Genomic DNA, 27,477 nt, shown 5'->3' with positions numbered 1-27,477 from the left:
CTTTTTCGGAAGGACATAAGGGAGGGCGCCTGTCTGATGTCTGCAGGGAGAGTGTTCCACAGCCGGGGGGCCACCACCGAGAAGGCCCTCTCTCTCGTCCCCGCCAGACGTGCCTGTGAGGCAGGCGGGATCGAGAGAAGGGCCTCCCCAGACGATCTCAAGGTCCTCGTGGGCTCGTAGGCCAAGATGCGGTCCGAAAGGTATTTTGGGCCGGAGCCGTTTAGGGCTTTGTAGGCCAAAACCAGCACCTTAAATTGGGTCCGGTAGCAAATCGGCAGCCAGTGGAGCTGGGACAACAAGGGCGTTGTGTGCTCCCTGCCTCCCGCTCCAGTTAGTAACATGGCTGCCGCGCGCTGAACCAGCTGAAGCTTCCGGGCCGTCTTCAAGGGCAGCCCCACGTAGAGAGCATTGCAGTAGTCAAGGCGGGATGTGACCAGAGCGTGTACCACCGTGGCCAAGTCAGACTTCCCGAGATACGGGCGCAGCTGGCGCACGAGCCTGAGCTGTGCAAATGCTCCCCTGGTCACCGCTGAAACCTGGGGATCCAGGCTCAACGATGAGTCCAGGGTCACACCCAAGCTGCGAACCTGCGCCTTCAAGGGGAGTGCGACCCCATCCAGCACAGGCTGTAACCCTATACCCCGTTCGGCCTTGCGACTGACCAGGAGTACCTCTGTCTTGTCTGGATTTAATTTCAGTTTGTTCGCCCTCATCCAGACCGTTACAGCGGCCAGGCACCGGTTCAGGACCTCGACAGCCTCCTTAGTAGCAGGTGGAAAGGAGTGACAGAGTTGGACATCATCTGCGTACAGATGACACCGCACCCCGAAACTCCGGATGATCTCACCCAGCGGCTTCATGTAGATATTAAACAGCATGGGGGACAGTATGGAACCCTGTGGAACCCCACAAGTCAAAGGTTGTGGTGTAGAACAGGAGTCCCCCAATAACACCTTCTGGGTGCGGCCCTCCAGGAGTGACTGGAGCCACTGCAAGGCAGTGCCCCCAAGGCCCATTTCCGCAAGGCGCCCCAGAAGGATACCGTGGTCGACGGTATCGAAGGCCGCTGAGAGGTCCAGGAGCACCAACAGGGACACACTCCCCCTGTCTAGCTCCCGGCGCAGATCATCCACTAAGGCGACCAAGACCGTCTCGGTACCATGTCCCGGTCTGAAACCAGACTGTGCCGAATCCAGATAATCCGTGTCTCTCAAGAATACCTGGAGTTGTGAGGCCACCACGCTTTCCATGACTTTGCCCAAAAAGGGGAGATTGGAAACAGGCCGAAAGTTGTCCAATTTAGTGGGGTCCAGTGATGGTTTCTTCAACAGCGGCTTTATAATAGCCTGTTTTAGGCTCGCTGGAATCTTGCCTTCCCGAAGGGAGGCATTCACCACCACTGTTACCCACACAGCCAATCCCCCTCTGGCCTCCCTCAGAAGCCAGGATGGGCAGGGTTCTAGGATGGACGTGGTGGGCCTCATTCCTCCAAGTATCTTGTCCACATCCTCGGGTTTCACAAACTGAAAAGAATCCATCAAAATAGGACAAGCAGGTGCTCTTGTTACATCCTCAGAGACTGCATTTAACGCGGCGTCCAGCCCAGAACGGATCAAGGCGACTTTGTCTGCAAAGAACCGAGCAAATGCTTCACAGCGCGTGACCGAATTGTCAGGGCTCCCGCCTGAGGTGGCGGGAGTTAAAAGACCTCTGACAATCCGAAACAACTCCGCCGGACGGTTCTTTGCAGACGCAATAGTGGCCGCAAAGAAGGTTTTCTTTGCGGCCTTTATTGCCGCAGCATATGCCCTAAGAAAGGACACAAACCGTGCTCGATTTGACTCGCTCGGATCCGAACGCCACACGCTCTCTAGTTCCCTCTTTCTTCGCTTCATCACTGCCAGCTCCTCAGTAAACCAAGAAGCTGGTTTAGCTCGGCTACTTGAGAGGGGACGCTCCGGAGCGATCTTGTCAATTGCCCTGGCCATCTCCCCATTCCAGAGAGCGACCAAGGCCTCGACATGGTCACCTACCGAGGTGGCGGGAAAATCCCCAAGAGCCGTCAGGAATCCATTCGGATCCATCAGCCTCCTGGGGCGGACCATCTTAATGGGTCCTCCACCTTTGCAGAGGTTAGGGGGCGCAGTGAGCCTAAATCTGATCAGGAAGTGGTCGGTCCATGGCAACGGAGAGATGGACAACTCCTCCACACCGCCACCCTGTTCCCATCCCTGGCAGAAAACCAAGTCCAATGTGTGTCCAGCACAGTGGGTGGGGCCAGATATTTGTTGGGACAGCCCCATGGTTGCCATGGCAGACATGAAGTCCTGAGCCGCACCTGTGAGGGTCGCCTCGGCATGGATATTGAAGTCTCCCAGCACAAGGAGCTGTTGAGACTCCAACGCCAGGCTCGAGACCACCCCCGCTAGCTCAGGTAGGGAGACTAGTGCAGCGAGGTGGACGGTACACTAGCAGAATCCCTATTCTGTCCCGGTCACCCACCCTCATGTAGACGCATTCAAAATTTGTGGTCTGCAGGATGGGGCACCTGGTCAGATGGATGGAATCTCTATAGACCACTGCGACCCCGCCTCCCCGACCTCCGGATCTCGGTTGGTGCTGCACGGAGAAGCCTGGAGGACAAAGCTGGGTCAGATTTACTCCTCCAGCTTCATCCAGCCAGGTCTCCGTGATGCACGCCAGATCTGCCCGCTCATCCAGGATTAGGTCCTGGATCCAGGTCGTTTTTCCGTTGACAGATCTGGCATTCAACAGCACCACCTTCAGTCCAGAGGGTCCGCTCACCTGGTTACACCAATTTACCTTAGGAGACCGATTTGGAATTGTTAATGTGGATAAGTGGTCCGAATTTAGCCGAATTTGAGGTCTCCTTTTCCCGCATCTCCTCCTTCCCACCACGACCTCTATGGGGGCCCCTCGGCTAGTGGAACACCTCCCCTCCTCCATGCCGCAGTTCATGACCAAGGTCTTAGTCTCTGTTTCACCAGTTGTTTGGAGTGTTGGCGTTTTTTCTTGCCAGTTGCCTTGGTTTTCTTTATCCCCCCTCCCCTCCTCATTGTTCTTCACAGGCTCCAGCCCACTTCCTCCCCTGCCCCTTTCACCAGTCAGTAATATCAGGGACAGTATACATAGGAGGGTGGGGGACCACATGGATGGAAACAGTACACTTCAGTGGATGGTAGTGATACAAGTAGTAAACGTTTAGCCGCGAAAGTAAGATGATACCTAAAGTGCTAGAGTCTTAAAGTGCAACAATAGTAAACTCCACGGCTACAAGCCACTAGGGCGATTCATAAGGTGCAGGATCTTAAAGTGCGACAAAAAACCCAGAAACTGGCCCTCAATACTACTAAAGTGCGGCAGGAGGGATCGGGGAAGGGGTAAAGTGCAAAAACAGTTGGCAGCAGAGGCAGGGGCCTTAAGGTGCTATATTATGCTCTTATTACCAAATTAGCAGCAAAGGTAGAAAAGGAACTGTAACGTGCAATGTTCGCAATATGTAAACACAGTAATAAAGAGATTGGCAGTTGGTAAAAATGCTGTGATTCAGATGTAAACTATAGACGACTGATGTAAAGATAGCGGATGGTCCTCCGGAGGTGGTCAACATGGCGGTGGTCAGCCCAGTTGGTCTATATCCAGCTAAGTTGCACAACAGGCAACACACTGTCGGTCTACACAGAAAGCGGTCCGCACAACAAGATCTATACAAAATCGGTCTGCACAATATCGATCAACACAAGGTCTACACAACAACACAATGAAAGTCAGCACCAGAGAAGAGGTATCCGCAGCTTGCCCGATGGCGAGGGCCAGATGATGGGGAGGTGGGGCCCAGGCGGATAGGCGAGGATGGTGAAGGCTCAGGTAGAGTTGAACCCAGCGACGAGGTTGTTTGATGGGCCTAGGTGGCCGAAGCCTAGTTGGCCCAGCGGCGAGGCAGGGAAACGGGCAGGTCCAGATGGTAGGGCCGCAAGACCAAGCAACGCGGCAAGGGACCAAACAACGCGGCAAGATGGCGGCCGCGGCGTGTCTTTCGCGGCGCGTCTCCTTCGTCTCCCCCTCAGCCGCAGCAACAAACGGCGGGCCCGAGCAATGCTGCAAGAATGGCGGCCGCAGCAGGTCTCACTTCGGCTCGGCTCGGCCAGCCGGCCGCCGGCTGCGATCCAGGCGGCGGCCCAGGCGGCGGCGGGGCCCAACGCCCGGCGCCGGGGTCGGGCAACAGGCAGCTCGACCAGGCAGCCGATAGAGTCCTCGCCGGAGGGTCCACAACGCTGGGTCTTTTACCAGGGGGGAAGCCAGCCGCGGCGCGTCTCTCGCGGCGCGTCTCCTTCGCAGCGTGTCTCCCCCTCAGCTGCAGCAGCAAGCGGCGGGCCCGAGCAGCACTGCGAGAATGGCGGCTGCAGCAGATCTCACTACGGCTCGGCTCGGCCAGCCGGCCGGCGGCTGCAGTCCAGGCAGCGGCCCAGGAGGCGGCAGAGGCCCAACGCCCGGCGCCAGGGCCGGGCAACAGGCAGCTCGACCAGGCGGCCGATAGAGTCCTCGCCGGAGGGTCCACAACGCTGGGGTCCTTCACCGGGGGGGAAGCCAGCCGCGGCGCGTCTCTCGCTCCCCCCTCCGTTGCAACAGCAGGACGACAAGGCCCGAGCAGCGCGGCAAGATGGCGACCGCGGTGAAACTTACATCGGGCCGGCCAGCCGGTGGCGGCGGCCCAGACAGCAGCGGGGCCCAACGTCGGAGTCAAACCCAACAGCTCGACCAGGCAGTCGGCCAGTCCTCGTCGGAGGGTCAGCAATGCTGGTAGATTTTTCTCTTCCTTAGGGAAAGCCGGCCGCGTTGCAATGGCGGTGCTCCCTTCCTCCCCTTCCTACCTTCGCCGCCTCCTCTTGGCCTCCTCTTCTCGGCTCCTTGGTTCTTTGACTTTTTTCGGGCTCAACGCCTCGTGCTTAGTGTTGGTCTCACCCCCCTCCAGTTTTTGGTTGTCAAAGAGGGGGGATTCCCTAGGATTCCCTAGGATTTTGTTCTTTCGTTAGCGCAGCTCAGCGTTGCCGCTGCTGACCGCCATAACCGGAACCGTTCTGAGTGCAGTGATGAAGGGGTTTTTTTTTTTGGACACAGTGGAGCTGTCGCTTCTCTCCTCAACCCCGATACTTGGACATTATTCATATATTTCCAGTTTTACAGACATCAGGGACTATTCTCATGTAGGCAGACATGTGCTGTAGTACAGTCCTGAGCAGCAGCTTTAACATACTTAACTTGAAGATTGGATTGACGCCTGCTTCTAAGAGTTCAGAATGGAGTCATTTGAAGTTTATCTTTTGTCTAGAACTGTGGTTCCCAACCTTTTTTTGACCAGGAACCACTTGACCAGAGACTATTTGACCATGGATCACTTGTACCAGGGGCCACTTTCCAACATTAGTACCAAAAGGGTTTCAAATCAGTTTTGGGGTAACTTTATTTGGGATGCTGATTCAGAAAATTACATTGGATAGACCTCATCAGCTCTGCTTTCTGATACAGAACAGATATCATCCAGTAGTCGCCATCTGCTTGCCCACAGAAAACCATATTTAATAAGCCTCAGCACTATAAGAGGTTTTCATGAGACTAGTCGCTCTCATTGCAATGGTGTTGTAATGGTGAGGCTGTGGACCATATTTTAGTTCTTGTGAACCACTGGTGTTCCACGGACCACAGGTTGAAAACCACTGGTCTAGAACAACTCCTAGCACCCTTAAACCACTGGCTATGTTGTCAAAGAATACATTTTTTTGAAAGATCTGGCTATTTGACTCTAAATGAAGAACTGTGCATGTATTTGTATTATATGGAAACTGAGTTGACATAACTGCAATATCAGGCACTTCCTTTTTTAAACTGTACTTATGGAAAAGCCAGCTAGCTGCAACTTTTAAATATGCCTGCTAGATGTAACTGACTTCCTTGATATGTATACATTTCCTTTGTTTTTGGTTGTTTGGTTGGTTTAAAAACAACAACAACAGTAACTGGTGGAGCTAGCTGGGTTGGAAATATTGTGTGGTGAAAGAGGCCTTAACCATTTGTCTGCACTGTAGTCTGTGTCAGATTCCAGTTCCGTATACTCCTGGTAATGAAACAAAAGCACATTCTCTCCCACTCCTTGTGCCAGATATAGCTTTGTCACTCTATTAAATGATTGGGTGTTTAAATGAATAAATTGTACTTGCAGGGTTTTGACCTTGGAGATTTCCTACGCAAAGGAACAGGAGGGCAAAACTGACTGATCCACTGAGTCAGTGTTGTTGTATAACTTATGGCTGTCAAGTTGACTTTGACTCCAAGACACCTTATCTTCAACAGCCTTTCTCAGGCCTTGCAGGCTCAGAGTTATGGCTTCCTTGACTGAGTCTATCCACTTGTAATGGGGTCTTCCTTTTTCCCCCTACTGCCTTCTATCTTACAAAGCATGACCATCGATTCTAGTGATTAATGTGTTAAGATGTGTCCAAAGTGCAAAAATCTCAGTTTTGTCATTTTGTTTTCTAGGGAAAGTTCAGACTTAATTGACTCTAGAACCCATTTATTTGTCTTTTTGACAGTACATGGTATCCACAGAGCTCTCCTCTAGCATCACATTTCGAATAAGTGGATTTTCTTCCTATCACCTTTCTTTGTTCTCCAGCTTTCACATCGAAATGGCAAATACGATGTTACAGACAATCCTAACTTTAGTATTCAATTATTTATCTTGACATGTCAGAATTTTGTCTAGTTACTTAATTGTTGCTCTTCCAAATCCTAGTCTTCTGGTTCTTGATTGCAGTCTTCATTCTGATTAATGCCTGAGCCAAGGTGTGGAAAATCTTTTAACTATTTCAATGTCTTCATTAGATAAGTCTTCATCATTCACATTTGAAGACAACTGAGCACACACACTCTGTAGTAGAAAAAGTCCACTTTGGATTCATAAAATCTGCTTGGCTTTTCAAGCAGTCATCTTTGGCCTGAAAGAGAGGAGCATGAGACCTTTCACAGTGATAATTTCAACATGAAACCAGTAGAACTTTTCATTTGTCATTCTTCTTTTGGGACCAATTCACTTGCAATTTTTGGTAATTTTCTGTCTGTCATGATTTATTTTTGTCTTGCTCAAGCAGTATTAAATAAAAAGCTGCTGAAGTTGCAAACACCAGCAGCACCTGGTATGCAGGTTCATATTGCAGCACATTGAACAGGTAATACGATTCAGCAAACCCTCTGGGATTTAACTTAAGAGTATGTATGCACGGAATCAGCTACATCAACTAACTGGTGTTTAAAAATGTAAGAACCAAACTGAGTCCAGCATTTAGTTCACACATGGGCTGCAAAAGCATCCCCCCACACATATATTCATGCTCCCCAGCAAATGATAAGTATCCATATTAATACAACAGAGAGACCAAGGAAATCATATCTTGATATTGACTTATAGTCACTAGTGGCCCTATCCTCCATGAACTTGCCCATTTTAAAGCCTTCCAAGTTGGTTGCCATCTTTATATCCCATGGTACAATTCAACTCTCTCATCCTTGGACTCAATATCTGTAGTTTCATTTACCTCCACTCCAAAAAAGTAGTTTCATTTACCTTCCACTCCTCCTGGAATTGTTTGTGTCTCTCTCTAGGTCATCCAGTACAATTCTATAGTATGCTTCTGGTTCAAGTATAGTTCCAATAAAGAGTTTACTATTGTCCACAGTTTCAGGTATCCAAGGTGGGTTTTAAAGATATCCCGTATGGGTACGGGGTCATACTGTACTGAATCCTGCAGCAGTGCATTGTCTCAAGAAGTACTCTTTTTTGTTTGTTTGTTTGTTTAAACAAAATCTCTTATTATTCAGCTTTAGCAGATGAGCTCAGATTTTAGCCAACTATGCCTGCTAGATGTAACTGACTTCCTTTTCTCTCTGTCCACTTCCCCAACATATTTTTTCCAAAGTGGTGTTTATAATGTTATTTCTAAATGGTAGAGAAATTGTACTTAATGAATATGCACTAGTGTCTCTCGTCATCCTGGGAAGAAATGACACAGGAGATGACAGCTGGGCTAAATCCTGGTCAGAGTATTGTTTAACACTTTTATGAATGACTTGGTCAAGGGTGCAAAGGGGATGCACATCCACTTTGCAGAAAAGGATCAGATAGTATCTCAAAAGCCTCAATCGAGATTTGAGATTACTCATAACTTGTGGAACTGAACCAAAACAGTGTGAATGTCTGTTCTGCCAAAGGCAAAAGGTTCTTTCTTTTTTGAAGGCAATAAGCACACAAGTAGTTGTAATTCCAGAAAGAAATTGATTGAAGATGCAGGCATGATGACAACAGCGTAAGAAAGAAATATGAACTAAGCAAGTTCTCCTCAGTCTGTTGCTGGGAACTCCAGGAACAGCAACGAGGATGGCCCCATTTTGGGCCAACATGCAGTACCGTCTATACTCAGTCTGCATCGAGGTTCAACATTAGGTTGAACTTTGCCAAAGCAAAAATAATATACTTTATTTATACTTGGCTCTATTTCCCCAAGGGGACTCAGAGCAGATTACAGTATACACATATATAGGCAAACATTCAATGTTTTTTTTATACAGTAAACAATGGCATACAATACACAACAAAGGCAAAGGTTTCTCTTTCCATCTCCAGCGTCTGGAGGCAATGCTCAACTCTGACCATAGGGAGGTGCTCTTGTTCCATTTTCCATACGAGGAGCCTGTTGTCCGTAGACCCTCTTGGCTGCAGGGCCCCTTTTTTACCTTCCCGCTGAGGCGGTATCTATTGATCTACTCACATTACATGTTTTTGAACTGCTACATTGGCAGAAACTAGGGCTGACAGCGGGAGCTCACTCCAACCAACGGCTTCAAACTGCTAACCTTCCAGTCAGCAAATTTTTCTGCATCTAGTGGTTTAACCCACTGTGCTACTGCAGCTATGTGCCACTCAAAACAATGTAATCACACCAGCTGAACTCAGATATCCTCCCTCATTCCATGGCTGTCCTAATTAGTTCTTAACAATGAAAGTAGGCATAAGAAAAATAAAACAACCCTTACTGTAAAGGAGACTTCATTCCTTTATCCCTTCAGACCTTCTAGGGGCATTTTATTTTATTTATTTTATCAGGAGTGAACCAAACAGTTGTATTGTGTGTGTTTTTCTTTAAAAACACACACACAAAGTTTGAAAACTTGGCATTCTATTAAATGTCCTTTGTCCAGTAGCTGGCCACTTGGAGTGCCTCTGGTGTTGTTATGAGAAGGTCCTCCATTGTGCATGTGGCGGGGCTCAGACTTCATTGTAATAGGTGGTCTGTGGTTTGCCTTCTCCACACTCGCATATCCACTTTCTAGCCCCATTTCTTAAGGGTTGCTCTGCATCTCGTGGTACCAGAGTGCAGTCTGTTTAGTGCCTTCTAAGTTGTCCAGTTTTCTGTGTTCCCAGAAGGGAGTCTCTCATTTTGTATCAGCCATTGATTGAGGTTCTAGGTTTTAGCCTGCCACTTTTGGATTCTCGCTTGCTGAGGTGTTCCAGCGAGTGTCTCTGTAAATCTTAGAAAATATTTCTTGATTTAAGTCATTGGCTTGCTGGCTGATATTTGAACAGGGGATGAGCTGGAGATATCACTGCCTTGGTCCTTTCACTATTGGTTGCTACTTCCCGGCGGATGTCAGGTGGTGCAATAATGGCTAAATTGTGTAATTTCTTCAGTGGTGTAGGGTGCCGACACCCCGTGATAATACGACATGTCTCATTAAGAGCCACATCCACTGTTTTAGCATGGTGAGATGTATTCCACACTGGGCATGCATACTCAGCAGCAGAGTAGCAAAGTGCAAGGGCAAATGTCTTCACTGTATACAGTTTTAGGGGCATAGAAAGAAAAGAACCAATAGACATAGAAAAATGGGACAACTGCACACCACCTGGCTTCCCTTTTCGAGATAACAGTAGTCCTCCACGAGTTTCTCCTACAGTGTCAACAAAGTTTAATGTAGGAAAAAATGCAGGAAAAAAAACAGATGCATAAATATAGGAATGACACTATGGCAAATCAGAGAGTTCTTGGTGTGAATACTTTTCAGGGTCTTACTCTCTAAAATGCTAGAAATGTGGGGACTGAATAAAAATTTCATTGGGGAGATAAATTCTTACTTGAGGGGAACACTGCCCTCATTCCCCCCCCCCCCCCCCCCGTAACTACTCCTCTGAAAACATAGAGATGGGGCGATAGAAAATGCAATGATGGAGAGATCTGGGCCATATTGTTCCACTTATCAATGTTAATTGCATGAACAAAGTGAGCTGTTTTTGTATTGTAAATTCAGATTAACATGAAGAATACTAGGAAATAGGAGTGATAGAACTGGGAAGAAGTCTTGCCTAAAACCTTGAAAAGTGATTCCTGCCAGTAAGACTTAGCACTACAGTCCTGAGATAGATGGCTGAAGGTTGTGACTCAGTGTGATACACATTTCTGCACTGTTAGCATCAGAGCAGTGGTAAACAGTTTGCACTCCCGCAATGTTATGTGTACATCAGGTACAAATAAATATGCTGTAACTGAGATTGAAGATGTAACCTACAAGTCAAGATCACTTGACAGGGAAGTTATGCTACGTAATCTATTATGCCTTGGTCAGACTACACCTGGAATACTGTATCCAATTCTGGGCACCACAAATTAAGGGACGTGACCAGAGAAGGGTGACTAAAATGATCAAGGGTCTGGAGAACAAGCCCTATGAGCTGGGCATATTTAGCCTGCAGAAAAGAAAGCTGAGAGGAGACATGGTGACCATGTATAAATATGTGAGAGGAAGTCATAGGGAGGAGGGAGCAGGCTTGTTTTCTGCTGTCCTGGAGACTAGCTAACAGAACAATGGCTTCAAACTACAGGAAAGGAGATTCCACCTGAACTTTGGGAAGAAGTTCCTAACTGTGAGAGCTGTTCATCAGTGGAACTCTCTGCCCCAGAGTGTGACTCCTTTTTTGGGGGGGGGGGGGGTTAAACAGTGGCTGGATGGCCATCTGTCAGGGGTTGTGCTGTCGCACGCTGGGCCTGTGCATAAGACTGTAGAGAGGACATAAATTCTGTGTGCCCAGTGGGACGCTGGGGCTGCCTCAGATTAAAGGCCCCTGGATTCCCCCAAACAGAGACTTTAGATTGCTTAAAGGTTCAACAATGTTCTTTATTAAAGAAAACAAACAGGTACTTTAAAGCTTTCTTAACAGTCTATAGGCTCTTTCAATCTTGTCCACAGGGAACAGGCACTATGTTCTTAACTGTAACTAATGGGGAAATCCTTAACTTCTAATCTGGGCAGTCTGTCTTTGCCTCTATTGGTGTGGAGCCCCTGCACCTGGTACCAACTGCGTCTGGCTTCCGCGAGCGACCCTTACCAAGCAGAGATTTGTAGACTTCCAGGGGAAAAGAAGTTCAGGTTTCCGTGATGGCTGGCTGAAGTCCTTCAGCAAAGGAGCTGTAAGGCTGTAAAATCCTCAGCGAAGCTGTGGGGCCTTTTCTCCCCGGCCAAGCTGTGGGGCTGTATCACCCCGGCCAAGCTGTAGGCTGTATATCTCCCCGGCCAAGCCGTAGAAGACGAAGCTTTCTACAGGAGCTCTTGGTATTATGTCCTGCATGGAAAGCTGCTTTGTGTGGACTGAACTCAAAAAGGCTCCTATTCACTCCAAAAACCCAAAAAGGGGGTGGGACCAGGGAACCTAACTATAATTGACAGGTGGCTTGCACTATGATTGCAGCCAAAAGAAGCCACCTATCTGCAGAGTCCCTGAAACTTAGGACTACAACAAACATTCAATGCAAAGCAAACAAAATTGGAGCTCCTGGTGCAGTTGTACCTGCACAGGGGTGCTTCGAAGGCAATTTTCCTGCTTCTAGGCAGGGAGTTGGACTGGATGGCCCATGAGGTCTCTTCCAGCTCTATAATTCTATGACTCACCAGGCTCTGTAGAGTAGTATCTGGAATAATTTTCTGATATCTTTTAGTATATCCTGCAGCACTCCTTCCTCTTTTCAGAATCCAGCAGGAGGAAACAACATGACATAGTTCTAATTCCATTGATACAGAATTGGTGTGATCTGAAGGCATAGATAGGCACAGCAACCTTTCTAAAGCTAAGCAAGCCTGAATATTAACCACTTTTATTTCTCTGATAAATTTCTTGGCCTTGAAAAGGTCAAGAAAATATATGTTTGTTCCTTATATCTGTGTATACTTACATTTTTGTAATTTGCAAAAACACTGCTGCTGTGTGTTTCAAACTTAAAGCACTTCAGAAACATTAGAGGTATTTTTCAGCTGCTTAGCTTTGGGAAATTGTGTCACAGAGGGAATTTTAAAATTCCTGTGAGATCTTTTTCAGCCACACTTCTTCAGCGACAAACCACTTTGCTCTACAAACAATTATCCAGCACTTCCTGCTTTGCATCTCTATAACTTCCTCCCACAGAGCTGGGTTTTGTAGATTATAGGCATGTTACCCTATTTTTTTGTATCCCAAAGGAATAATAATGAACAAGAAAGGAACTATATCAGACAAACAAGAACTTCTGGTTCATGTTACTCATTCAGTTCTCTCTTCTGAGAAGTATTGTCTGCTGCTAGTCACTTCTTGATGGGAGTCCTCTTTCAGTTTTATTTCAGCAAAAATAAAGGCTTCTTTCAAGGGCTTGAGCAAAGTTCTGTAGCAGTGGTTTTCTATCTAGAGCTGATGAGCTAGTATACGATCTGCCTGAGATGAAACTACTATATACTTGAAAGAAGATAAAGAAGATGTTCCAGTTTTACTTCAAAAGGCACTGGGTAGCTATTCCATCTGTCCTTCAATAAATTGTTCCATGGAAAGGAAGAAAAAATGAGATAGTGAGAGCACATAGGAGAATTACAAGTGGACAGTGGTTGCAACATCTATGTATGTATGTATGTATGTATGTATGTATGTATTTATTTATTTATTATTAACTTTATTTTTACCCCGCTACCATCTCCTCAAGGGACTCAGTGCGGCTTACATGAGGCCGAGCCCAAACACAACAATACAAGCAATAAACATCAATACAAGCAATTAAAAAACATAGACAATAAAATACACAACATTGCACGACTTTGGGTTTGATATGAGGGTTTTTCTCCCCCATACCCTTCACTTCTCACTAGCGAATTTTATGGGTTGTCAGACAGTGTTGTATAGTTTTAATATGTCCTTGTTTTTCTATTGCTTAATTCATTCTTTCTCTTAGTATGGAAAATCTCTCACAAGTACACCATTTGGGAATATGAAGTTGCTCATACCTGCGACAACAGACTGAGATGTATTAAAATGTACTGAGCTGCCTCCAAGTACAAAAATCCTCTCTCTAAGTGGCTTCAGATGAGATTTTACTGTGCAATCACACTGCCTCATTAATGAAATTTTACAGACTATCAGGAGAATATCATCTCCTGTTTACTGCGCTCCCACATTTCCTCAATGTTTCTTCCGTCCTTTTAATTACCAGGAAAAATATCTTAAGAAAAAATTGAAATATGTGTATTATGCCTCCTTGATTGTAAATAATAGGAGCTTCCACTTGGAAGTATCCACACATCACCTTCTGTTTTAAGAAAATGAGTTCATTTATCCTCAGCTTTGGTTCTTCCTTGTTCAAAAGTCGAGAGTATACAGATGGACATAAATTAATGAAACAAAATGAGTCACACACTCTGCCTTTAAGCCCATCTTATTCACTTGGCCTTTCTTTCTTGTTAAGGGTCATCAATGCTGGCAAAAGCCAACATAATGAGGATCAAGCTTGCTGTGAAGCTGTGTTTGTGGGAAAAAGAAGAGGCCCAAGGACTAACCCAGCCCCTAAGGAAGCTTCTGGAGATCTGGAAGAGGTGAGCCTTGTGACAACTATGTCTTCTTCTGAATGTTATGTCTCAGTGACAGCACTTTCTCTCCTGCTTGGGGTAGGAAAGTAGTTCCATATTTTAGTAAACAATGGCCATTGGGCAGGCCCGTAGCCAGGATTTTGATTCGAGGAGGGGGAGAGGGGGGGCTGAGTTTGATTCCCGGGGGGGGGGGGTCTGAGTCTGAGTGAAAGAGGGTCTACCTTAGTCTGAGTGAAAGAGGGTAAACCTTTTGTATTGTTACCCCAATACCCCCATGCATATGAGATATATTGAGCATGGTGATCAGATCATGATATGAATAAACATAACAGTTTAATTACCACTAAGGCCTTTTCGCAGACCACCATGAGAATTTTGGGCGGGGCTGAAGCCCCCCCAAGCCCCCCCCCCCCCCCAGCTACATGCCTGCCATTGGGGTATCATGCAAGGCGTTGGTTGTTTGAGGAGTCCCATCTGCAACATCCTCTTAGACATATGAAAATAGCCCATCGCATCCCCAGCGGCATCCATGAACCTTGTACCTAACACAGATATCTCAATTTTCCTCTGCAGACCCTTTCTGAGTCATGTGATGTCCCTTCCTGTGACTACAAGCTTGATAGATGTGGGGAATGCTGTTGATTAGCATATTTTTATTTCACTAAGGCCTTTGACAAGGTCCACCATGATCTTCTTGCAAACAAGCTTGTAAAATATGAGCTAAATAATACTACTGTTAGATGGATGTGTAATAGTTAAGTGACCGAACCCAGAGAGTGTTCACCAATGGTTTCTCTTGTGATTGGGAACTGGGTGGTCCATGGGTTTCTACAGGGAAACTGGTTGCTAACCTCATTCTGCTTTCACACATGTAGGCCACAATTTAGAAATGTTACTTTGGGGGTTTACAGTCCCCAGAGTTCTCTAGCCAGCACAGCCACAGGCCATACTGGCTGGTGGAATTCTGCAAGTTGTATTCCAAAAAGTAACTTTTCAAAGCTTTGTGTGCACAGGCTTTATAAGCATAGAATTGGCAGTGAGTTTCATAAACACTTTCCATCTGTTATAATTGCGGGAATCAATGTAGCTTGCATTTGGAAGCAAAAAAATAGAAAAGCAAACCCATAAGACTAATAGGATGGATGTAAACAAATCTAGAGCAAAACCTGATACAATCTAAAGCAGTGGTTCTCAACCTTCCTAATGCCGTGACCCCTTAATAAAGTTCTGCGTGTTGTGGTGACCCCCAACCATAAAATTATTTTTGTTGCTACTTCATAACTGGAATTTTGCTACTGTGATGAATTGTAATGTAAATATCAGATATGCAGGATCTATTTTCATTCACTGGACCTAATTTGGCACAAAGACCCGATATACCCAAATCTGAATACTGGTGGGGTTGGCAGAAGGGGATGTTGATTTTGTCCTTTGGGAGTTGTATTTGCTGGGATTTATAGTTCACCTATAAATGGAATGGAAAGAAAATGGAAGGAAAAAGGAAGAGGGGGTGACCAAGGACAAGATAGATGGATGGGATCCTTGAAGTGACTGGATTGGCCTTGAAGGAGCTGGGTGTGGTGACGTCTGACAGGGAGCTCTGGTGTGGGCTGGTCCATGAGGTCACAAAGAGTCTGAAACGACTGAACGAATGAACAACAAACATAGTTCACCTACAATCAAAGAGCATTCTGAACTTCATCAATGATGGAATTGAAACAAACTTGGCATACAGAACTCCCATGACCAACAGAAAATACTGGAAGCATTTGATGGACATTGACCTTGAGTTTTGGAGTTGTAGTTCCCCTATATCTAGAGAACACTGTAGACTCAAACAATGATGAATCTGGGCCAAACTTGGCACAAAGACTCAATATACCCAAATATGAACACTCATGGAGTTTGGAGGAAATAGATTTTGACATTTGAGAGTTGTAGATGCTAGGATTTATAGTTCACCAACAATCAAAAAGCATTCTGAACCCCACCAATAATAGAATTGGGCCAAACTTCCCACACAGAACCCTCATGACCAACAGAAAATACTGTGTTTTCTTATGGTCTTTGGTGACCCCCCCCCCCCCCCCGAGTACTGACCCCAGGTTGAAAAACAGTGATCTAAAGTAAGAAAAGGTGAATAAGGTATTGATGGATCAAGCAAAAGAACTCTGCCACCCCACTACTTCTTGCTTATTTAGAAGAAGCAGATCAAATGTTTCACAGCAAGCTAGTTTCTCAATTGGCAGAATTTGAACTGGAAACTGTAGGATCTTTCTTTTTTTTAAACTGCTTTTGTCAGTTACCCTGGCATCCTTTTTTCAGCCAAGAAAATCCATATATATATTCACCCTCAAGAACACATGTCCCCCATAGCATGTATTATTTAAAGCTTGCCCTCTGCCCCTTCCCTTGGGACAGGGCTGTTCCAAGATGTTTTGATACCTAAGGCAAAAGATGAGCCTGCAGCTACTCTTCTTTTTCAGACAGAAGCTGACTGCACTGCCAATTTAATCTTAATCTTAATTCAGTACTGACAACATTGTATAGTACTCTCCACAACACTCTTACAGCAGCAAGCCTGTCTAAGGAATTATAGTTTTACAACTATAATTCTCTGCCAGAAGTCCTGGTGCCTTACCAAACTGCACTGAGTCAGGACATTTAAATGGTGTATAAAGCTGCATTATTCTACTGTGATCAGTAGTTCCCAACCTTTGGGCCTCTAGGTGTTTTGGACTTCAGCTCCCCAGTCCCTAACAGCTGGTAAGCTGGCTGGGATTTCTGGGAGTTGAAGTCCAAAACACCTGGAGTGAACCCTCACTCTCCCATGTGTTCCTGGTTTTTGAAAGCAGAGGCAATTAGTGACTTCCATCTCAGTGGGAAAGAGAATCCATGATTTGTATCAACTTCATAGCAATTGAAAATAGGGTTCATTGCACTGGCTAGCTCCTTAAAATTCAAATTAAAACCTGGAGTGGACTCATTACTGCACTGCTTGGAAGACACAACTGCATTCACTACTGCACTGCTTGGAAGACACAACTATGAGTGAGTGCCAAGTAGCATGTCCTGATTCTTATGATTCCATAGTATTGAACCATGGCAGTTTAATTGGTGTCAGACTGCGTTAATTCTACAGTTCCTTCAGAAAGAACTCCTTCATCTTGGCATCTTCCATTTAAAGCAGTGTCTCCACTTTGCCTAGTGATAGAGCCAGCTCTCTGTTAACATCTACTTCTCAGTACTGTTTATTGCCAGTGTTGCGGACTTCTAAAGGCAAAAAAAAAAAAGTCATAGCACAAGACTGCATCATTCTGTTTCTACATCCAATCCATTGCCAATAGACATAGATGTCTGATCTCTTGGAACTGGTTTTCCCTTCATTTTCTGTGTCTCCACTAGCAAGTCACTGGGATATCAGAACAGGGAAGACAATCACTCCTTTACCATATGTATGTTTTTTTATTGTTTTGCTTCCTTTTCAGGCAGTTCTTTTATCTTTGGTCATTTCTTTTTCTTTATTCCTTCCCTTAGGGCAGCAAAGGCCTGTGCTTTTATTACTGGGGTTTGTTTGATGGACATGCTGGAAGTGGAGCTGCAATCATGGCTTCCAAATTGCTTCACTTTCACATCCGGGACCAACTGCGGGATTTGGTAGACATTTTACAAGATCCATCCCCTCCTCCAATCTGCCTACAGGATGGTTCTAGGACATTTGTAGCAGAACCAAATAAAGCTCCTTTGGCACAGGAAGACGTTGAGGTCCCAAATAATGCCTTGCCACGCTTCCATATGGAAAAGGTGATTTCTCATGAGAGTTTAGTAGTGGGAGCCATTGAGAATGCCTTCAAGCAGATGGTAAGTGAGTTAAGAAATTGAAAATGAGAAATGTTGGGAAAGGAGGGATATTGTAATGCTTTGGGGGCTCTCAAATCATTGTCCTAACTAGTATAAAACTTTGGAAAGTTTCCTTTGAAATAAGTAGGTGGACACATTATAGTTGAAACATCATAGCAGATCCCAAATGAGAAAATATATACAGTGTTCCCTCGCTACTTTGCGGTTCGCTTTTAGCGGACTTGCTGTTTCATGAGTTTTTGAAAATATTAATAAAAAATATAAAATATTTATGTCCAGTGGAGGCCAGGGACCCCAGAAGTGCAGCGGCCTGAGGCACAGCAGGGAAGGCCTGCCTCCCTGGCCTGCTGCTGCCTGCATGGCTCCGGAGGCTCTGCGTGTTGCACTCTAGAACAGGAAATAGCCCCTCTGACTATAAACACACCACACGTTGAGTGAAGGTACAATCCTTTTTATTAAAGCTTAGCAAAAAAAAACCCAGTAGAAATAAATGCTTGCAAAGATAGATAATTTTCCAAAAAGCAATAAGGCATTTAAAGGCAGCAAGATAAAACAGTATCCACGTGTAACAATCAAAATCAATGTCCAAAAAGCATGAAAATACAATCCAAGGCAATGATTATCCAGACAGGAATCAAACATGAAGCAAGAACAGACCAGACACTGCTAGTCAACTTGAAAGGCTAGAAAAATCCATGAAGACGAGACCACTTCAACAGGAATTCCATGAGGCTTGTACTTGGTTTCCAAACACTGCCTGATCTGACAAGATTCTCTAAAGGCAAACCTTAAATCCCAAAAACTGGTTTCGTTTCCCTCCAGTCTTTGACCTTAACTTACAAATTCTTTCGGATCTACGTAAACATTGGGCCTCTTGTCGATTCCGGCTAATCTCCAGCCACTGACTCTGCTTATCTGACTCCCCAATAACTTTACCAGGTGTCAGACTGTTTTCCAAATTAGAATCTGGAGAGCTCACAGGCGGAGGAAGTAAACCTTTCTCTCAAGGCCTGACAGAAACATTCTCGTGAGAATGTGCCCTTTGCACCAAAGGCTCTCTGTTAGTGTCTGCATGAAACTTATTGACCAAAGTGTCTCCATCTTGCACCTCAGAGTCAGCCCCAGCATCCTCCACATCAGAAGCAACAGGAGACTGATTTCCCTCCTCATTACCCACATCAGACACAGAAACATCAGGAGACTGAAACAGAATCACAGGTTCAATCACAGGCTCAGGTTCAATCACAGGCTGAGTTCCAACACTGCGGAGGCCAGGGAGGCAAGCAGGCACCCTTAGGATGGGCTGGGAGGTGGGTAAGGAAGAGCTGGTAATAAAATAATATATAAAATATGTAAAATAATGTAAAAATATTAAAATTAATATGGCATCCCTATTTCGGAGACAGAACCCACACAATAAGTGAGGGAACACTATACAACAGATAGGTCATGGGGGTATTTCCTCAAAGATGCTACAATGTAATTGCAGCAGTTTCAAATATTACCAAGTTTTGAGGGAAGGGCAGACAGAAGATGTAGTCCAGCATCATATGAAAACCATATGTTACTCACCTCTGAGTGAAAGAACTAGATTTGCATGTGGGAGGTGTAGGGTATTACAAAAACAAGCCTTACTTGACTTTGAGATTGGCCGTGTGACTTCTCTTCCCTGTATCTTACAGGTTTAAATCAGATATGGATTTTGTAAATTAAGTAAACTGAACTCATAATATTGCATAGGTTGAAAATGACCCGTATCTAAAAATCTTAGATTATAGGTAACAAAAGTTCATAAAAGGATTTTAAATTACCATCTATACACTCATGTATAAGTTGAATAATTCTGACAAAAAAGCAATCCTAAGAACTTGGTTTAGTGTTAGAATAGGGATCTAGCACAAAGGCAGTGAGAAGGGGCAAAGACAAGAAGCACTCCTATCTCGTTCCTGCAAAGAAACTACAATATTCATTTTTAACAGGGGCTTGCTGTAAAATCCTGTGTGTTTATATTCCTTTTTCAATTTGTATTTGTATAGATTTAGACATTTTAAGATATGCAATGCAATTCAACCCTCAAATAAGCAGAAAATTTCCTTCTTTTTAGCTTTTCCTAAATATTTGTACCTTAATTTTTTATGCTCGACTTATCCAAGGATCAAAGCAAAACCCATAATTTGCCACCCCCCATCTCCCCTTGACTTATACATGAGATGGGACTTATTCGCAAGTATATGTGGTAGTAACAACACTAAAACATATGGATTTGTTTAAGAATCCTCTACATATTACAACTTATGTATTGAAAGAGTGGCCATAATAACAAGTCTGTCCATAATTCTAAGTGCATTATGGAAGAGAATAAATATCATGATTTAAAATAATCAATAAAAGCCAGCCAATATTTCATATAATATAATAATAACTTTATTTTTATACCCCACCAACCATCTCCCCAAGGGGACTGGGGGCGGCTTACAAAGGGACAAGCCCAAAAATTACAAATAAAAATCAATGAATAAAATAATAAAACAAACACAGTCATAACAACCTCATAAAAACAATATGTCTGAGGTAAAGGAAACATAGCTGAGTAGAGTACATATGGGAGATGTAAGTTGTTTGTAAAGGGACCTTACTTGACCTTGAAACAGTGGCTTTGGATAAGTTATTCACTCTTAACCAGTGCTGCTCACAAGATTAAATCAGATAAGGATAGATTTGATGCCTGTCCTAAATCTTTTGGGAGAAAGGATAAAAAAATGTCCTTGCAGAGCTCCCACAGCGACTGGATGAAGTGCAATCTGGAAAGAGCACAAGGACCAGAATGTGTTCCGATCCTGCCTGGCTGTCGTCCATCTGGAATATGCATTCACTTCCTTTTGCAGCCAAGATGCTGACATGGCTTCCCATGACTATTTTGGTCTGACAGGGTATTTGCTTACCTAGCTGCAGCTCATGAGCCTGCTTTGGGTCATTGCCCCCCTTCTATAGCTAAGCCCTCTGCAGTCAGAAGTTCCATATCTCTGGATGAGCTGACAATAAATTACACCGAAAGCCTACACAAACAGTTTCAGAGCCAATGTGATGTTGTGGCTGGGTTCATGCCCTGAGACTTGGAAGTTCCAGATCCTAGTTCCCAGTGGAAAAAAAATCCACAACATGACCTTGGGCCAGTCCCTCCCTCCATCCCTTGCAGGGTTCTTTGAGAATTAAGTAGAGTGGCATAGAGCCATGTGCACTGTCTTGAACCCATTTAAGGGAAGATGGGTTTGGAAATGAGACCAATAAATCAGTAATAAATATAGCAGTTTAATTGCTCCAGCTTCCACCAAAGTATCCTGGGAATTGTAGCATGGTTGGATTTCTGAGAAGTCTATTAGTAATTTTAAGCCTCTATGATAAAATAATTTATTTAACCCACTGTGATAAAATAAGCAACCCCCAGTGGTACATTGAGTTAAACCGCTGAATTTTCTGACCAAAAGGTAAAAGGTAAAGGTAAAGATTGTCCCCTGACATTAAGTCCAGTCATGTCTGACTCTGGGGTGTGGTGCTCATCTCCATTTCTAAGCCGAAGAGCCAGCGTTCTAGGCGGTTCAAATTCAGGAAGCGGGGTGAGCTTCCACTGTTAACCCCAGCTTCTGCCAATCTAGCAGTTCAAAAACATGCAAATCGGAGTAAATCAATAGGTACCACCTCAGTAGGAAGGTAATGGCACTCATTGTAGTTCATGATGGCCTCATGATCTTGGAGGTGTCAATGGACAACGCCAGCTCTTTGGCTTACAAATAGAGATGAGCACACACACACACACCAGAGTCAGACACAACTAGACTTAATGTCAAAGGGAAACCTTTACCTTATCTTATCATAGAATAAAGAATACACTTAGTTTTTCCTATAATATGGTTTCCAGAGAGTATTTACATCAAAACAGGTTTGTTTGGTGAGATTCAGTGGACACAGAGAACATTACTGTAATTGTAATAACCTGGTTTAAACTCCACTTTCAGAAATTGAGGAAGATCAGATAGCAAAAGAGTATCATTTTTTTCCTGCAGATATGATTCTTGAAGATAAAAGAGATGATGGGGAGATTTGCCCAAAACCACGAGTAAAGTCATGTTACTGGGTTAATGCAATTGAAACATGTGGTTGGCAGCATGACAAACTGTAGCTGTTGTGTAACTTCAGACAATTCTGTCTTCCTGTATTCATCTCAGCCAAGCCTGCCTTTGTTTAGAGATGAATTGAGGAACAGTGTCCCATGGAAGCAGCTTCACGCAGGTGTAATTTCAAAAACATTCGGAAAATAGTCCCACGTGATGCTGGGTAATGTGTGTGTGACTCACCTCTAAACAATGACTGCTTGAGGTAGCAATCTTTTACAGCATAAATAGGAAATCTTTTTGCATCCTGTAAATCAAATTCTGGAAGGATTTGCTGGGGGCACATTCCAGCAGTAGATCTAGATAAAGGCACAAGGTGATACCAAACAAAGTTTACTTAACGACAGTACATCAAATTTAGATATTCTGGGTTTTTTTTTATTTTCAATCAATGATTGTTCAGGGGCAAGAGCAAAACTCTCTAGAAAGCTAGATATAGACTATCTGTCATGTAGGTTGGAAGTTCCCATCCCTAATTTACACATAGAAAATAAGCCATATACGTAGTACTCAGCAAGACTTAATTATGTGCATACTTGTGCTAGGGCGTTCCTATACTCTACAGTTAATGCAGCTGGACACCACTTTAACAGCCATGGCTCAATACTATGGAATCATGGGCATTGTTATTTGGTGAGGCATCATCAGCCTTTATCAGAGAACCAACTATAACTCCCATGATTCCGTAGCATTGAACCATAGAAGTTAAAGGGGTGTCAAACTGTATTAATGACTGTGTATGAATGTATGTTATTTCCAAGTTACCCGAAGACTTATGATGACTGTGAATTTCATAGAATTTTCTTAGATAAGGAATACTTAGAGATAATTCATCCATTCATTTCTCTGTATCATAACCTACTGCACCTAGTCTTTGTTGGTGGTCCCCCATCCAATTACTAATCAGAATTTACCTTTCTGCGCTTCCAATGTCAGATGGAATCTAGTGTGTTTAAGGTATCTTGGTCTGATATGTGTGATTATAGGAGTCCCCAGTAGCACAGTGGGTTAAACTGCTGAGCTGCTGAACTTGCTGACTGAAAGGTTGGTGATTCATATCTGGGGAGTGGGGTGAGCTCCCCTGTTAGCATCGGCTTCTGCCAACCTAGCAGATTGAAAACATGCAAATGTGAGCAAATCAATAGGTATTGTTTTGGTGGGAAGGTAATGGTGCTCTGTGCAGTCATTGTGGTTTTGGAGGTGTCTACGGACAACATCGGCTCTTTGGCTTAGAAATGGAGATAAGCACCACCCCACAGAGTTGGACAAGACTAGACCTGATGTCAGGCAAAACCTTTACCTTTATGTGTGATTATTATAACAAAGAATACAAAACAAAATGTCAAAGGGTGATCTGTAGTTATTTTCAAAGAGGTGACACTAGGGTGCACATACCACCATTTTTATCCTGTGATAGCTGCCACAATGATATGAATTGAATACCCTAAAGGAACTGAGAGAAAGGAACTGACAAAACCAACTCTTGAGTATTCCTTAGCTAAGAACACCCTGTGAAAATCATGGGCAGGCATCACCAGAAGCTAACAGGTGACTTTAAGGTGTGCACACACATACATATGTTTGCACATATTAACTTTGCTTACACTACCTTTTTTTGTTTCACTGACCAAATAATACTGAGGAACTGGACTGGATGACTTCGTTTTCTATAGTTTTTTTAAATAGTTTTTATAGCTTCTATGGTTTTATATGGATTTTATGATGTATTTTATTGCTTTTAACTGATATATGTAAGTATATGGGGCATCTAACTGTTGCCATTTTGTATGCTGCCATGAGTCGCCTTCGGGCTGAAAAGGGTGGGATAAAAGTGATGTAAATAAATAAACAAACAAACAATAATAGAGCTACTGAATTCTGATTACTCTTCTCTTTTAATAAAATAGTTGGCCCCTCTTCCTGAAAATGCCTATTCCATTCTAAGATTGACATGTGGGTAGAAACTTCCTCAGTTCTGTTCAAACACCATGATATTATCATCTTGTGATTAGAACCTACCACACACAATTGGATGACATCATTGGAACAGCATATGGTACTTTTCAAGATTATAGGGCACGATAAAGCCAGTAAACTCAATCCCTTTGATGAAGGATCCACTGTAGAGGAGGAGACACTGTTCTTAAAAAGGAAAAAGAGATGTATTTGGCTAGGCTCAGCTGCTATTAGCCCCAGGAGAGCAACAGTGGGAGCTTCCCCCCTAGAGATAAAAACAGATTTGGAAGGGAGCCTTTTTTCTTAGTATTACAGTAGCAGATGAAATGTTTAATCCTCCTTCCTGGTGTGGTGAAGTCCAAACTCCTCTGTCCATCCACCACTTATTTAAATATGGTAATTGCAGGCATGTGTTAATTGCTAGTGTGCAATGGACATGTCTAGTTTGGTCCAAAGTGGAAGATGGGAGGGGAGAAACTGAACTCTCCCTCTTTTATAACAATCATAAGTAGAGTAAAATAATAAATGTAATAAAAACAATAGAGTAAAATAATGTAAATGTAATAATAATAATAATAATAATAATTAGAGTAACATAATAAATGTAATAATCATAATAATAACAACAACAGTAAAATAATAAATAACCTTGATTCAAGTATAAGCCCAGGGGGCTTTTTCAGCCTTAAAAATGGGCTGAAAATCTCAGCTTATACTCAAGTGTATACAGTAATGTTGTTATTAACTAGATCAGTCATTTGATCATTTAAAACACTTTTTTGAAAGTTGAAATTGGTTTTCAGCTACATTTTGTGTTGCTGTGTTCTGAGACACTTTGGTTAAGCCCCCAGGTGGAATGAAAAACGTGCTTGCAAAGTGTGTGAGCACTCTCATTGTGAGGTATTACCAGTTTACATGTGAGTTCTTATTCTCTTTTTTTTCTGTTTTGAAATCCATGCAAATAAAAAACTAAAAAGTAGATGGTTGCTTTGCACATCTGAAAGGGAAGTGCCATGATTATTATACAAACATGTGACATTTAGAACATCCTAGTTTACATAAGGATGTGGGAGAGAAGTGAAACTAAGCACAGTCAGCTAGTGCTAAGGGAACTAATAGAGATAAGGAAGACATGCAAAGCATGGGTTCCCAGATTACAGAGGTCCTGACTTTTCTGCCCCTAAGCTCTTCTGATGAAATAGAAGAGGTAAGGGGACTGGGAAGCCTCTATGGAACCAGAAGTAGGCCATGAACCAAAGTAGACAAAGTACACTTCAAAGTAGACTGAGTGGACAAAGAGGTCACCTAGCAATAATCTATGCTATTATTTTGAAATACATTGTGTTTCTGTTTAAATTGTAATCATAATTTTAAAATTGATGTATACAAAAATGAAAATATTTATCATATTCTCATTCTTTTTCATGTGTTTTAATTTCTTTTCCTTTTTATGGTGAAAATTAAAGAGATCTTTCAACTGAAGCCCTCGGTGGCACAGTGGGTTAAACCCCTGTGCCGGCAGGACTGAAGACTGACAGGTTGCAGGTTCGAATCCGGGGAGAGGCGGATGAGCTCCCTCTATCAGCTCCAGCTCCTCATGTGGGGACATGAGAGAAGCCTCCCACAAGGATGATAAAACATCAAATCATCCAGGTGTCCCCTGGGCAACATCCTTGCAGACGGCCAATTCTCTCACACCAGAAGCGACTTGCAGTTTCTCAAGTCACTCCTGACATGACAAAAAAAAAAAAACAAACGGAAGCAATATTTTATTCTGAATTGTTTTTTTCCATTTACCTCTTTCATTTTGGAATCTTAAAGTAGTCCTTCCCATTTCCATGCCCCCAACAATTGTGAGTGTAGATTAGTTTGGGAAATAGTAAGGATAAGATTACTAGATGATCTTAGTGGCTAAGTGAGGATTCAGTTCCAGGCTCCATGGTTTCTATTTCTCTGGACATGCTTCCTTCCCCATCTTCATGCAGTCAATGTAATCAATAGGATTGGGAAAGCTCAGGTTTTCTGTCTCTTTATTTTCATTTATTTTCATTTTCACTAACATATTCCATCTGTGACTCTTTTTTTTCTTCCTCTCTCCTCAGGATAATCAGATCGAGCAGGAACGGGTGACCCGGCAAACATCAGGTGGCTGTTGTGCCCTAGCTGTTGTCTATCTCCTGGGGAAGTTCTATGTGGCGAATGCAGGTGATAGTAGGTAGGAATGGGTGGGCAGTGGGCCGTCTGTCTTGCTTGTGAAATCATAACCATCCAAGCCCTAGAAAGATTAGCATTTTTTTCTTGCATAGCAGAAATGAACCAAAGCCTTTCCCAATCGTAGCTGACAATTGGTTCATGAAAGGAAACCTTACAGGGAAGTGGCCATAATAAAATTTTGAAGACACTCAAGAGAAATCTTTCTTTCAAAATGACACAGGCCCAATATGGTTAGGAAGAACAAACTGCAGAAACGAGAGAAATTGCTCTATGAATATCCAAACTGTTGAGAATTTGTAAGGTTTGGCAGAGGGCAGCTTCCAGTTACATTCTGTGCATACCTTGGTGATGTCTGCACTGTAGCTAAGGCAAACTACCAATGCTGGGAAGTGATGGGTGAAGGCTCAGTTCTAAAAAAAAACAGATGCAGGATTTCAGCTTAGCTTTTGTAGGCATTACAATGGGAACACATCTTTCCCATTTAAGAGGCATCAAAAATGTGATACACCTTATATTCGATGGCATCTTACATTCACTGTTTTTTTTCCTGTCCAAATCCTGCCACCAAGAGAATGGAGGAGGAGGAAGAGCCCCATCCCCAAGAGCTCTGCCATGCTCCTACAATTTTGTTCACAGCTTCAGGCAGACAGCTGTTTAAATATTTATGATTTTTGCCAAATGTACTTCCTTCTTCCATTGCCTCCCCAGTGGGCCTATAGACTTAAAACTGTATAGAGTCATGCAAACAGATGACTTGCAGATTGCTTCATACACTCTCCTAACCCCACACTGAAACATACAAAAATATATTGTGAATGTAGAGTAAAATCTAAAATATATTTTGATAAAATTCTTTTTTCCTTAAATCAAAGCTTCACATTTGATGGTACCTTACATTCAGTGAAATATGGTGATTTTATAGCATTTTATAACAAATCATTTTTATCTGTTCACACTTCAGAAATGTTGAGTTAGACATCTGAAGGAAAAAAACAACACACAGTTCCCAAATTCTTAGATTATAAAAAAGGAATAATTTTTGAGTAAAGTGGTGAAAAACAACACATTATTCCATCCCAGGAGAACCTAAAAGAAACACCAACCCTCTATTTTGTCCCATGTTTTGAGAAGCTATGATGAATTGGGTAGTAGACTAGAAGTGTGGCTCCATTGTCCCTTCAAATATATGGATTGCTTTTTAATTGGATAGTTGTTAAATCAGTTTCAGTAATGTTGATAAGCATAAAATTTGACCATGTTCACATGTCACATGAAGCTATAGCTTATTTTAGCCATGGTTTCTTCTTTTAGCCATAGATGATCCTCTAGGCCA

The 27,477-nt window shown here is 43.5% G+C and overlaps 1 protein-coding gene across 1 annotated transcript in view; it reads left to right on the top strand.

Annotated features, from left to right (window-relative positions):
• Positions 1 to 27,477, top strand: part of PPM1J (protein phosphatase, Mg2+/Mn2+ dependent 1J) — a 43,192-nt gene that overhangs the window by 2,779 nt on the left and 12,936 nt on the right. Inside the window, exons 2-4 of the mRNA XM_060772685.2 lie at positions 13,824 to 13,950; positions 17,482 to 17,805; positions 26,033 to 26,145. Coding sequence (XP_060628668.2) covers positions 13,824 to 13,950; positions 17,482 to 17,805; positions 26,033 to 26,145 — 564 coding nt within the window. The remainder of the gene's footprint in view (positions 1 to 13,823; positions 13,951 to 17,481; positions 17,806 to 26,032; positions 26,146 to 27,477) is intronic.

This window comes from Anolis sagrei, chromosome 4, assembly GCF_037176765.1.
Source record: "Anolis sagrei isolate rAnoSag1 chromosome 4, rAnoSag1.mat, whole genome shotgun sequence".
Classification (NCBI taxonomy): domain Eukaryota; kingdom Metazoa; phylum Chordata; class Lepidosauria; order Squamata; family Dactyloidae; genus Anolis; species Anolis sagrei.
Note: the sequence above shows the minus strand (reverse complement) of the source record. Positions and strands in the feature narration are given on the sequence as shown.